The 12,500-nt window shown below is 45.3% G+C and overlaps 1 protein-coding gene across 7 annotated transcripts in view; it reads right to left on the bottom strand.

Moving 5' to 3' along the window:
- The window catches only part of LOC139407371 (gephyrin), a 154,522-nt gene extending 149,151 nt beyond the window's left edge, over nucleotides 1-5,371 (bottom strand). For all 7 annotated transcript variants that reach the window (XM_071151091.1, XM_071151092.1, XM_071151094.1 and 4 more), the window contains exon 1: nucleotides 5,262-5,371. In XM_071151091.1, coding sequence (XP_071007192.1) covers nucleotides 5,262-5,325 — 64 coding nt within the window. In that variant the 5' untranslated portion in view covers nucleotides 5,326-5,371. The remainder of the gene's footprint in view (nucleotides 1-5,261) is intronic.
- Nucleotides 5,372-12,500: the final 7,129 nt, after the last annotated feature.

Genomic DNA, 12,500 nt, shown 5'->3' with positions numbered 1-12,500 from the left:
CCCCAGTCCCCCTTCTCGCTCTCCTTCCCCCTCCCCACCTCCCCCTACCAGTCCCCTTCTCCCCCCTTCTCTCCCCCCCAGTCCCCCTTCTCTCCCCCCCAGTCCCCCTTCCAGTCCCCCTTCTCTCCCCCCAGTCCCCCCTTCTCGCTCTCCTTCCCCCTCCCCACCTCCCCCTACCAGTCTCCCTTCTCTTCCCCCAGTCTCCCTTCTCCCCCTTCCAGTCCCCCCTTTCCCCCCCACCAGTCCCTCTTCTCTGTCCCCTTCCCCCACCCCACCTCTCCCCATCCCAGTCCCTCTTCTCTGTCCCCTTTCCCCACCCCACCTCTCCCCATCACAGTCCCTTTCCCCACCCCTCCTCTCCCCATCCCAGTCCCTCTTCTCTCTCTCCTTCCCCCTCCCCACCTCTCCCCATCACAGTCCCTCTTCTCTATCCCTTTCCCCCACCCCTCCTCTCCCCATCCCAGTCCCTCTTCTCTGTCCCCTTCCCCCAACCCATCACAGTCCCTCTTCTCTCTCTCCTTCCCCCACCCCACCTCTCCCCATCCCTCTTCTCTGTCCCCTTCCCACCTCTCCCCATCCCAGTCCCTCTTCTCTGTCCCCTTCCCCCTCCCCACCTCTCCCCATCCCAGTCCCTCTTCTCTGTTGCTGCAGAGAGAAGACTTCCAACCCAGGGCTCTATCTCATTGGTAGGTTACTACTGAGGCCATGTGTGTCTATTCAGCAGCATGGGTGTTTGTGTTGTATGTGTGTGTGTGTGTGTGTGTGTGTGTGTGTGTGTGTGTGTGTGTTGGGAGGGGGGTCTGTCAATATGTGTGTGTGTGTGTGTGTGTGTTGGGAGGGGGAGGTCTGTCAATATGTGTGTGTGTGTGTGTGTGTGTTGTATGTGTGTGTGTTGGGAGGGGGGTCTGTCAATATGTGTGTGTGTTGGGAGGGGGGGGGGGTCTGTCAATATGTGTGCGTGTGTGTGTGTTGGGAGGGAGGGGGGAGGTCTGTCAACGTGTGTGTGCGTGTGTGTTGGGAGGGGGGTCTGTCAACGTGTGTGTGTGTGTGTGTGTGTGTGTGTGTGTGTGTGTGTGTTGGGAGGGGGGTATGTCAACGTGTGTGTGTGTGTGTGTGTGTGTGTGTGTGTGTGTGTGTGTGTGTGTACTACACTATCAGTAGCCAAGCATCAACGGGCTGTAATGCTACATACACCATGAAGCTACAGTGCTTTGCTACAGTCATGTAGGATGTGGGAGCACCAGGTTCCTACAGATTAAAACTGGGTTTTGCCCTGAGATGTTTTATTGTGTTAATGGGAGGTATGGATACAGCAGCTACATTTGGGACCAGGGGGATGTTTTATTGTGTTAATGGGAGGTATGGATACAGCAGCTACATTTGGGACCAGGGGGATGTTTTATTGTGTTAATGGGAGGTATGGATACAGCAGCTACATTTGGGACCAGGGGGATGTTGTATTGTGTTAATGGGAGGTATGGATACAGCAGCTACATTTGGGACCAGGGGGATGTTGTATTGTGTTAATGGGAGGTATGGATACAGCAGCTACATTTGGGACCAGGGGGATGTTGTATTGTGTTAATGGGAGGTATGGATACAGCAGCTACATTTGGGACCAGGGGGATGTTGTATTGTGTTAATGGGAGGTATGGATACAGCAGCTACATTTGGGACCAGGGGGATGTTGTATTGTGTTAATGGGAGGTATGGATACAGCAGCTACATTTGGGACCAGGGTGATGTTTTATTGTGTTAATGGGAGGTATGGATACAGCAGCTACATTTGGGACCAGGGGGATTTGCTAAGCTTGTGTGTTTCAGCCAGAGCTCAGCATTATTAGTGCACAAAGACAGAGAGCACACACACACACGGATGAACAAGCGCACAAACACACATGCATGCAAGTACACACACACACAGCTGTGGGAGTCTAACGTGACAGAGTCCAGCTCTGCCTGCTACATCAGAACACAGGGGTCCAGAGAACACCCACTCTCTGCATGGCATATCCATCTCTCCTCAGCAGCACCACACCACAATGAGGCCATGCAGGCTGTTGGGGAGGAGAGCAGCTGGATGGTGTGTGTGTGTGTGTGTGTGTGTGTGTGTGTGTGTGTGTGTGTGTGTGTGTGTGTGTGTGTGTGTGTGTGTGGGAGGGAGGGAATGCAGAAGGAGTCATTAGAAAGGTGGAGAGAGGCACACACACAGGCCAGGAGGACAGTTAGCTAGGAGAGCGTGCCGGAGAATGGTGTTGTCCACACCCTCAGGCCGCCCCAGATAGAGACAATTAAAACTTATGTCTGTCTGTCTGTCTGTCTCTCACACACACACACACACCTTCCATGACTATTTCCACAAACAAATCCTTGTATCCATTTCCCCACATACTTATAGTACACATATTAGTGCACCAATTAATGTATATCCAAAGGCAAACCCCTGGCAACCTAGAGGAGACCTTAAAGAAATATTGACCAGCTCATAATTAGCATTGGAGTGTGCAGTTCATAGACATTGACACTGATGCATACATACATCTCTATACATTACAATACCATGTCAGCTATATTGACTGTATACATGGTGTAGCCATATTGTCTGTTCTAGTCATTCTAATTCTATGCTGTTTACATTGTTGATAAGTTGATCAATCAAAATGGTTTGAGATATCTCTCCCTCCCCTGGCTGGCGTTAGCCGTGCCACTTCTGTTATTTGCATTGGAGCTATAGAGTGTGCCAATCTACATTATCAAGCCTACTTCTACATGCTTTACTTTGCTAAGTCTATATCCATGATAAACGTTTGAGATCTCCATCCCTGGTCTGAGCGGGGGCTGGCAGGTGATGTCACCACATCACCTGTAAGTCTATATCCATGATACACGTTTGAGATCTCCATCCCTGGTCTGAGCGGGGGCTGGCAGGTGATGTCACCACATCACCTGTAAGTCTATATCCATGATAAACGTTTGAGATCTCCATCCCTGGTCTGAGCGGGGGCTGGCAGGTGATGTGTGCGTTCTCTAATTCTCTCCTTCTCTCTTTCGGAGGACCTGAGCCCTAGGACCATGCCCCAGGACTACCTGACATGATGACTCCTTGCTGTCCCCAGTCCACCTGGCTGTGCTGCTGCTCCAGTTTCAACTGACCTGAGCCATAGGACCATGCCCCAGGAATACCTGACATGATGACTCCTTGCTGTCCCCAGTCCACCTGACTGTGCTGCTGCTCCAGTTTCAACTATTCTGCCTTATTATAATTCGACCATGCTGGTCATTTATGAACATTTGAACATCTTGACCATGTTTTGTTATAATCTCCACCCGGCACAGCCAGAAGAGGACTGGCCACCCCACATAGCCTGGTTCCTCTCTAGGTTTCTTCCTAGGTTTTGGCCTTTCTAGGGAGTTTTTCCTAGCCACCGTGCTTCTACACCTGCATTGCTTGCTGTTTGGGGTTTTAGGCTGGGTTTCTGTACAGCACTTTGAGATATCAGCTGATGTACGAAGGGCTATATAAATAAATTTGATTTGATTTGATTTATGTCACCACATCACCTGTAAGTCTATATCCATGATAAACGTTTGAGATCTCCATCCCTGGTCTGAGCGGGGGCTGGCAGGTGATGTCACCACATCACCTGTAAGTCTATATCCATGATAAACGTTTGAGATCTCCATCCCTGGTCTGAGCGGGGGCTTGGTAGGATAGCAAAAATATGTGGGGGTTTATTTGTGGATGTTGTTGGTTTTGGTGATATCTGTGTTTGGTGTTAAACGTGCCTAACGTTTGCCATTTGTATTTAGTAGGGATCCCCAGCAGCTACTCTGGGGGAACAGAAACAGCGGAAAACCACAACTTACACTTGTGTTGATGTTGGGGACGCAGAAATGCAACCCACCCACATCCACATAGCACGGTTTACATTATGCCTCATGAATGCTTATCAGCGAGGTTAAACTCCCTTTCTGACAGTGCATTTAGCGCAGCGCGAGAGAGAGGGAGAAATGGAACGCAGCACCGCGGACAGTACTGAAAGTAGTCGAGCCTCTCTAGCGCTCCCTGCCTCTCCGTCGCTCTCTCTACTGCGTGAGAGGAGGCGGGAGAGGGGGGCAGCGGGGTTTCCCTAGCAGATTCCAGGATCTACAATGATTCCTCCATTGCTACACATTACCACCTTCCAAACGGATTTTCCATAACGGAAAATGTCATAGGCGATCACGAATAGCCTACACCGCGATCGTGAAAAATGTTATCACCCATCCCCTTCCATCATCCGTATAGCACAGGCAACCCTGTATTTGCACGTATTAACATCGCTGGTTAGATTTCATTTGCTTTCTTCTCATGACACCTCACGACTGTATTCGCCTTCACTCAACACTCTGAATAAGAAGCATGACAAAGCAAACATACATAAAACACATAGAAGAGAATTATCCATTTTCAATTTCTTGTGTAGCCTATAAACGTTAGTTTCAAGCCTATATAGTTATTATTTTATGGTCGGTAAGCTGACCGTCAGTGTCAAAGGATGTCTGCATTTGAAGGAATGTCATGCACAGTAGATTCGACTTGTATTCTGCCCACGAAACCAGCAGAGCCTGTCACGTTAAACAACTGCTGCAATTGGCGCTGTCATTCACAAATCAGTCAGATATCATTCATTGCGACTGCATTGCCATGCATTTCGCAGTTAACACGGGCATTTTGTACGCATAAATAGGCCTACATACACAGATCATCAGCAACTGTCATGGGATACATTTTAAGAAACCCTGTGGTCAGCCTTGTGTCAATAACGAAATCCATACCGCGCTATCCCCGCACACAATCAGCTGTAATTCCGGTTTTACAAGCAGATATGGGCTATGAATAATTCAACATACAAAACTGAGCCCTTCACCGGGAAAAACCACCTAGCAAATACCATGACACCGAATGAAACCCCGAACAGGTTTGTATGAATGTAGCCAACATTATCATCTTCCGTCGCATTGAAGGATGTGTTAAATCAATTGGTCCGGAAATGAAAATAAGAGGGCTTCTAAACAACATCGCCCCGCAAGGTGCTGACCAGCCACGGAGAGCTGCAACTCCAGCGACAGATGGAGAGAGTCACCACGCAAAAGCAACTGACATGTAGCCTAGCCTACGTGACGCCCGGGAGAGGCACCCCGACAGACAAACAATGGATATTCATTCACACATATAGCCGCGGAGAAATATGAATCACTCAATGCAATTCTGCATTTACCTGTCAAGACTCCGACCCGGATTTGGTGGTCGTGGTTTGTTAAAATCATCCCGTCTGACGCCATGTTCAGCAGCGCTGTCGCCCGCACTGAGAACTCACGGCAGGGCCAAGAGCCGATCGCATCGAACTTCCAGGGATGAGAGGGGAGAAGGAGGAGGAGGAGGGAGAAATTGAAGAAGTGCAGAGCTAGGCGAGAGAAGTGGAGAGCCGAGCGACCAGGACAGCTACAGATGACTTGCTGTGCGCTGAAGAATGCGGGGGCTGTTAAAACCGCACACATCACTCAGTTGGCCGCTTGCCACGGTAGTAGTGTGTATTCAAAATGATGTCTTATGGAGACCACTATTGATTTCTCTCTGAAGACTTTCAGAGAAACAGACAGGCATTGCGTCTGTAATGCCACTCCATTTTCCGACATCATATGTTTGATGTCACATAGATCAAAGTCTAGGGTCAATTTTCTCATTAGAAGTACATTATTGTCCCACTTCGCCTGGTAATTGTTGTGAAATCAACAATAAGACTGTGTAGAGACTTATAGATAACACACTTTGATTTCACCATTTTGTGACAATAGCCTCATACTATACCTACTATATGCCCTTGGAAAATGGATTTTGGGAGATTCCAAACTCAAGGTGAAAATCTAGTCATCCTATGCCGTTTATGCAACATATAAAACATATATTCTAGAATTTATTATGAAAAACTAAAACAACATATTTCAATGTACTTTAGAATATCCAATATCTGGGGTCTCGAGTGGCACAGTGGACTAAGGCTCTGCAGCTCAATGTAAGAGGTGTCATTACAGTCCCTGGTTCAAATCCAGGCTGTATCACATCTGGCTGTGATTGGGAGTCCCATAAAGCAGTGCTCAGTGGCCTAGTGTTGGCCTAGTGTTCTCCAGGTTTGGCTGGGGTAGGTCGTCATTGTAAATAAGAATTGGTTCTTAACTGACTTGCCTAGTTAAATAAAAAAAATAATCAAGGAAGAAAATTTAAATTGATTAAATCTTTTTTGCTGAAAAGGTCCTATTCAAACACCATCTAGGGGAAGTGGGACTCTATTGTAGGTATGATTCCTTGATGATTTTCATTGGGTCATCCCATCTACAAAACCACACACTACAATGATGTCACACTAAACAAAGCCATTTACATTACATGCAGCAGGAAGTAACTTTTGGATATCAGAACAGCGTTAACTCACCAGGATTACGACCAGGAATATAACTTTCCCGAATTGTATCCTTTGTTCGTACCCTCCAGGGTAATTTAACTTATTCCACAGGCTGCTCCGGAAAAAAAAAGTATTCGGAGTGGACTTCTAGTCCGACTCAGGAGGCGTGCACACAATCCACCGCTTCCGAGTATATTACTCGCTAATGTGCAGTCTCTGGCTAATAAAGTAGACGTGCTCAGGACGAGGATCTCCTTCCAGAGAGACATCAGGGATTGTAACATATTCAGTTTCACTGAAACATGGCTCTCTCGAGATATTCTATCTCTACATCCATCTGGGTTCTCAGTACATTGCGCAGACAGGAATAAAGAACTCTAAGGGAAGAAGAAAGGTGGGGGTGTATGTTTCATGAATAACTACCTCCACTTCGCTGATCCTCAACACAGGGGCCAGCCCCCACATACTCAGCCCCCTCCTGTACTCTCTGTTCACTCACGACTGTGTGGCCACACACGCCTCCAACTCAATTATCAAGTTTGCAGACCACACAACAGTAGTAGTCCTGATTACCAACAGTGACGAGACAGCCTACTGGGAGGAGGTGAGGGCCCTGGGAGAGTGGTGCCAGGAAAATAACCTCTCACTCAATGTCAACAAAACGAAGGGAGCTGGTCGTGGAATTCGGGAAACAGCAGAGGGAACACGACGGGACCACAGTAGATAAGGTGGAAAGTTTCAAGTTCCTTGGCGTACACATCACTGACAATCTGAAATGGTCCACCCACACAGACAGTGTAGTGAACAAGGCACAACAGCGTCTCGAAATTTGGCTTCACCCCTAAAACTCACAAACTCTTACAGATGCACAATTGAGAGCATCCTGTCGGGCTGTATTACTTCCTGGTACGGAAACTGCACCGCTCGCAATTGCAGGGCTCTCCAGAGGGTAGTGCGGTCTGCCCAAAGCATCACCGGGGCAAACTACCTGCCCTCCAGGACAACTACACCTCCCGATGTCACAGGAAAGTCAAAAAGATCATCAAGGACATCAACCACCTGAGCCACGGCCTGTTCACCCTGCTACCATCCAGAAGGCGAGGTCAGTACAGGTGCATCAAAGCTGGGACCGAGAGACTGAAAAACAGCTTTTATCTCAAGGCCTTCAGACTGTTAAATAGCCATCAGTAACTGGCTTCCACCCTGTCATGTAACCCTGATTGAGTGTAGTCTGGCCCAGGAGTGGGAGGGTGAACGGAAAGGCTCTGGAGCAACGAACCGCCCTTGCTGTCTCTGCCTGGCCGGTTCCCCTCTTTCCACTGGGATTCTCTGCCTCTAACCCTATTACAGGGGCTGAGTCACTGGCTTTACTGGGGCTCTCTCATGCCGTCCCTGGAGGGGGTGCGTCACCTGAGTGGGTTGAGTCACTGATGTGGTCATCCTGTCTGGGTTGGCGCCCCCCCTTGGGTTGTGCCGTGGCGGAGGTCTTTGTGGGCTATACTCAGCCTTGTCTCAGGATGGTAAGTTGGTGGTTGAAGATATCCCTCTAGTGGTGTGGGGGCTGTGCTTTGGCAAAGTGGGTGGGGTTATAAAAGTAGGTTGAAGTGTTTTGTCAAAGAATATAGGCAACTTATATAATTTTTAAACATGACGTTGCGTGTTGGAAGAGAGCTTTTTTCGTGATGCAGACAGGCTATACAAATGGATATTTTGGGCATTCATGGACGGATTTAATCGGGAAAAAGACCAATTTGTGATGTTTATGGGACATATAGGAGTGCCAACAAAGAATATCATCAAAGATAATGAATGTTTTATATTTTATTTCTGCGTTTTTGTGTAGCGCCGGCTACGCTAATTCTTTTGTTTACGTCGCCTTCAGGCATTTTGGGGTGTTGCATGCTATCAGATAATAGCTTCTCATGCTTTCGCCGAAAAGCATTTTAAAAATCTGACTTGTTGGCTAGATTCACAACGAGTGTAGCTTTAATTCAATACCCTGTAAGTGTGTTTTAATGAACGTTTGAGTTTTAACGAGTACATTTAGCATTTAGCGTAGCGCATTTGCATTTCCAGGTGCCTACTTGAGACGTCTGCGTCTCAAGTAGGAGCAAGATTAACTGACTTGCCTAGTTAAATCAAATTTAAAAAACGTACAAAATGTTTACATAGTGCTTTACTCATCTCATATGTACAGTTGAAGTTTACATACACCTTAGCCAAATACCTTTAAACTCAGTTTTCCACAATTCCTGACATTTAATCCCAGTAAAAATTCCCTGTTTTTGGTCAGTTAGGATCAGCACTTAATTTTAAGAATCACCACTTTATTTAAAAAATGTGAAATGTTAGAATAATAGTAGAGAGAATCATTTATTTCATCTTTTATTTCTATCATCACATTCCCAGTGGGTCCGAAGTTTACATACACTCAATTAGTGTTTGGTAGCATTGCCTTTAAATTGTTTAACTTTGGTCAAACGTTTCGGGTAGCCTTCCACAAGCTTCCCACAACAATTTGGGTGAATTTTGGCCCATTCCTCCTGACAGAGCTGATGCAACTGAGTCAGGTTTGTAGACCTCGTTACTCTCACACGCTTTTTCAGTTCTGCCCACAAATGTTCTATAGGATTGAAGTCAGGACTTTATGATGGCCGCTCCAGTACCTTGACTTTGTTATCCTTAAGCAATTTTTCCACAACTTTGTAAGTATGCTTGGGGTCATTGTCCATTTGGAAGACCCATTTGCAACCAAGCTTTAACTTCCTGACTGATGTCTTGAGATGTTTCTTCAATATATCCACAACATTTTCCTACCTCATGATGCCATCTATTTTGTGAAGTGCACCAGTCCCTCCTGCAGAAAAGCACCCATCACAACATGATGCTGCCACCCCCGTGCTTCACTGTTGGGGTGGTCTTTATCGGCTTGCATGCCTCCCCCTTTTTCCTCCAAACATAACGATGGTCATTACATAGCCAAACAGTTCTATTTTTGTTTCATCAGACCAGAGGACATTTCTCCAAAAAGTACAATATTTGTCCCCATGTGCAGTTGCAAACCGTAGTCTGGCGCTTTTGGAGCAGTGGCTTCTTCCTTGCTGAGCGGTCTTTCAGGTTATGTCGATATAGGACTTGTTTTACTGTGGATATAGATACTTTTGTACCTTTTTCCTCCAGCATCTTCACCAGGTCCTTTGCTGTTGTTCTGGGATTGATTGTCACTTTTCGCAACAAAGTACGTTCATCTCTAGGAGACAGAACGTGTCTCCTTTCTGACCGGTATGACGGCTGTGTGATCCCATGGTGTTTATACTTGCATACTATTGTTTGTACAGATGAACGTGGTACCTGCAGGCATTTGGAAATTGCTCCCAAGGATGAACCAGACTTGTGGAGGTCCACAATTTTTTTCTGAGGTTTTGGCTGATTTCTTTTGATTTCCCCATGATGTCAAGCAAAGAGGCACTGAGTTTGAAGGTAGGCCTTGAAATACATCCACAGGTACACCTCCAATTGACTCAAATTATGTCAATTAGCCTATCAGAAGCTTCTAAAGCCATGACATCATTTTCTGGAATTTTTCAAGCTGTTTAAAGGCACAGTCAACTTAGTGTATGTAAACTTCTGACCCACTGGAATTGTGACACAGTGAATTATAAGTGAAACAATCTGTCTGTAAATAATTGTTGTAAAAATGACTTGTGTCATGCACAAAGTAGATGTCCTAACCGACTTGCCAAAACTATAGTTTGTTAACAAGAAATTTGTGGAGTGGTTGAAAAACGAGTTTTAATGACTCCAATCTAAGTGTATGTAATCTTCCGACTTCAACTGTATATACTTTATTATATTCTACTGTATTTTAGTAAATGCCTGCTCGATCTAATATTTATATATTTCTTAATTTCATTCTTTTACTTTTATATTTGTGTATATTTGTTAGATACTACTTCACTGTTGGAGCTAGGAACACAAGCATTTCGCTACACCCCAATAACATCTGCTAAATATGTGTAAATGGTTTTTTCATGCAAAGAACCCATTCAGCAACAACCCAGTAACATGTTTAGTGATTAGTTTGCAAAATTACCATAGTACATTACTCTCAAACACAAATGTCCCACTACACCCGATGCTCCACTAATGCTGACTTCACCCTATATAGGGGGATGAAGAGGCCCTTTTAGCCTAAGAGGTGTTTGGCCATTATGCCTCGTATGAAATAGTTATGTCTTCCTGGAGATGTGAGGACTGCGTTTCCCAGAAGCTCAAGAGAAGACCAGAGTCTGACCTGTAAAAGTGCATCTGCATCCCGAGGTTAAAAAAAACCCAGCTTCTATTTTTAGTCTGACTGCACTCTTCCTTGTGTATAATTCCCCTTGTTTATTCTCCTAGAAAAAAACAGCCCATCCTCCCACTTCTGTTGCGCTTCTATCAATATATATAATTGATGAACACACGTATGTGAGTATATAGAGTATACTGCACGCCATGGCGGGAACTGGGGCAACTCTTCACGCCTGACCGCTCACTCACTTCAGAAACATCGAAGTCGTTGGCTTGTGCTGAATTCCCCCCTAGAGCAAACTGAATGGAGACCTGGACACCATTTCACTTACATGTCCATATATTAGGCCTAATTAGTGTGATTTTCAGTGATGGTGTTGGATCACAATCCCAGAATCACATGTTAAAGGTTAAAGCTAGAGTCCTTAGTGGCTGCATCCATTTTTGGACTTATAAATTAATGCTATAGATCCATTGATTCTAACTGGGAAAACATCCATGTCTGACTATTGGACATCCATCCATGTCTGACTATTGGACATCCATCCATGTCTGACTTTTGGACATACCTTCAATAGGTTTCCGTTTTTGTAGGTTTAGGTGATTCAATTAAGGATTCTAGCTTTAAAGTATCTGTCCAATGAAAATATCACATTTAAAAGTTAATATTTAATATTTAATGACTTTAACTCATACCCAAATTATGTGCTTGACTTGTCCTATACTCATATTTGTGGCCAAAACATAAATTGTAGAAAACACACAAGCAAAAACACACCTCAAACTTGTATCTCAAACAGATGTTTCAAAAAAGCTTGCTATTTCCTCATAGAGGATGATGTCATCCTCCTGAGGAGGATGAGCTGGCCAATCAGTGGTCTACACTATTCTTAATGACCAGTATACGCCCACACCATTCCAACACAGAAAAGCTGCTTTTTAACATACTTAATTACCATTTTTTGGAAGGAAAACTACTTCACTCAATTTGTAATTAATTATATGTCATATTTCATAGAAATCTGGAAACACTGGACAGTTACTTTAAAGGGCTGTGGAAATGAAACCTGACAGTATGAGTTCACACGGAAAGTAATCTAGTTTTGTGAATGCGATTACAATGCTCCATTAAACACTAAATCACGGGTGGCTAGTCAGAGTGCTTAGTCACAAAACTAAACAGGGGTTTATTTTGGCTGTAGTCTATCCCTACCATCCCTGCCCTAAATCTGTTCTTTGTTCCATTCCCCTGATTCTCCCTCTCCAAAATGCTACATCTGGACCATCTAATCTGTTCTTTGTTCCATTCCCCTGATTCTCCCTCTCCAAAATGCTACATCTGGACCCTCTAATCTGTTCTTTGTTCCATTCCCCTGTTTCTCCCTCTCCAAAATGCTACATCTGGACCCTCTAATCTGTTCTTTGTTCCATTCCCCTGTTTCTCCCTCTCCAAAATGCTACATCTGGACCATCTAATCTGTTCTTTGTTCCATTCCCCTGATTCTCCCTCTCCAAAATGCTACATCTGGACCATCTAATCTGTTCTTTGTTCCATTCCCCTGATTCTCCCTCTCCAAAATGCTACATCTGGACCCTCTAATCTGTTCTTTGTTCCATTCCCCTGATTCTCCCTCTCCAAAATGCTACATCTGGACCCTCTAATCTGTTCTTTGTTCCATTCCCCTGATTCTCCCTCTCCAAAATGCTACATCTGGACCTTCTAATCTGTTCTTTGTTCCATTCCCCTGATTCTCCCTCTCCAAAATG

This window comes from Oncorhynchus clarkii, chromosome 4, assembly GCF_045791955.1.
Source record: "Oncorhynchus clarkii lewisi isolate Uvic-CL-2024 chromosome 4, UVic_Ocla_1.0, whole genome shotgun sequence".
In the NCBI taxonomy this organism is placed as follows: domain Eukaryota; kingdom Metazoa; phylum Chordata; class Actinopteri; order Salmoniformes; family Salmonidae; genus Oncorhynchus; species Oncorhynchus clarkii.
The sequence above is the reverse complement of the archived record's forward strand: the minus strand, read 5'-3'. Positions and strand labels throughout refer to the sequence as shown.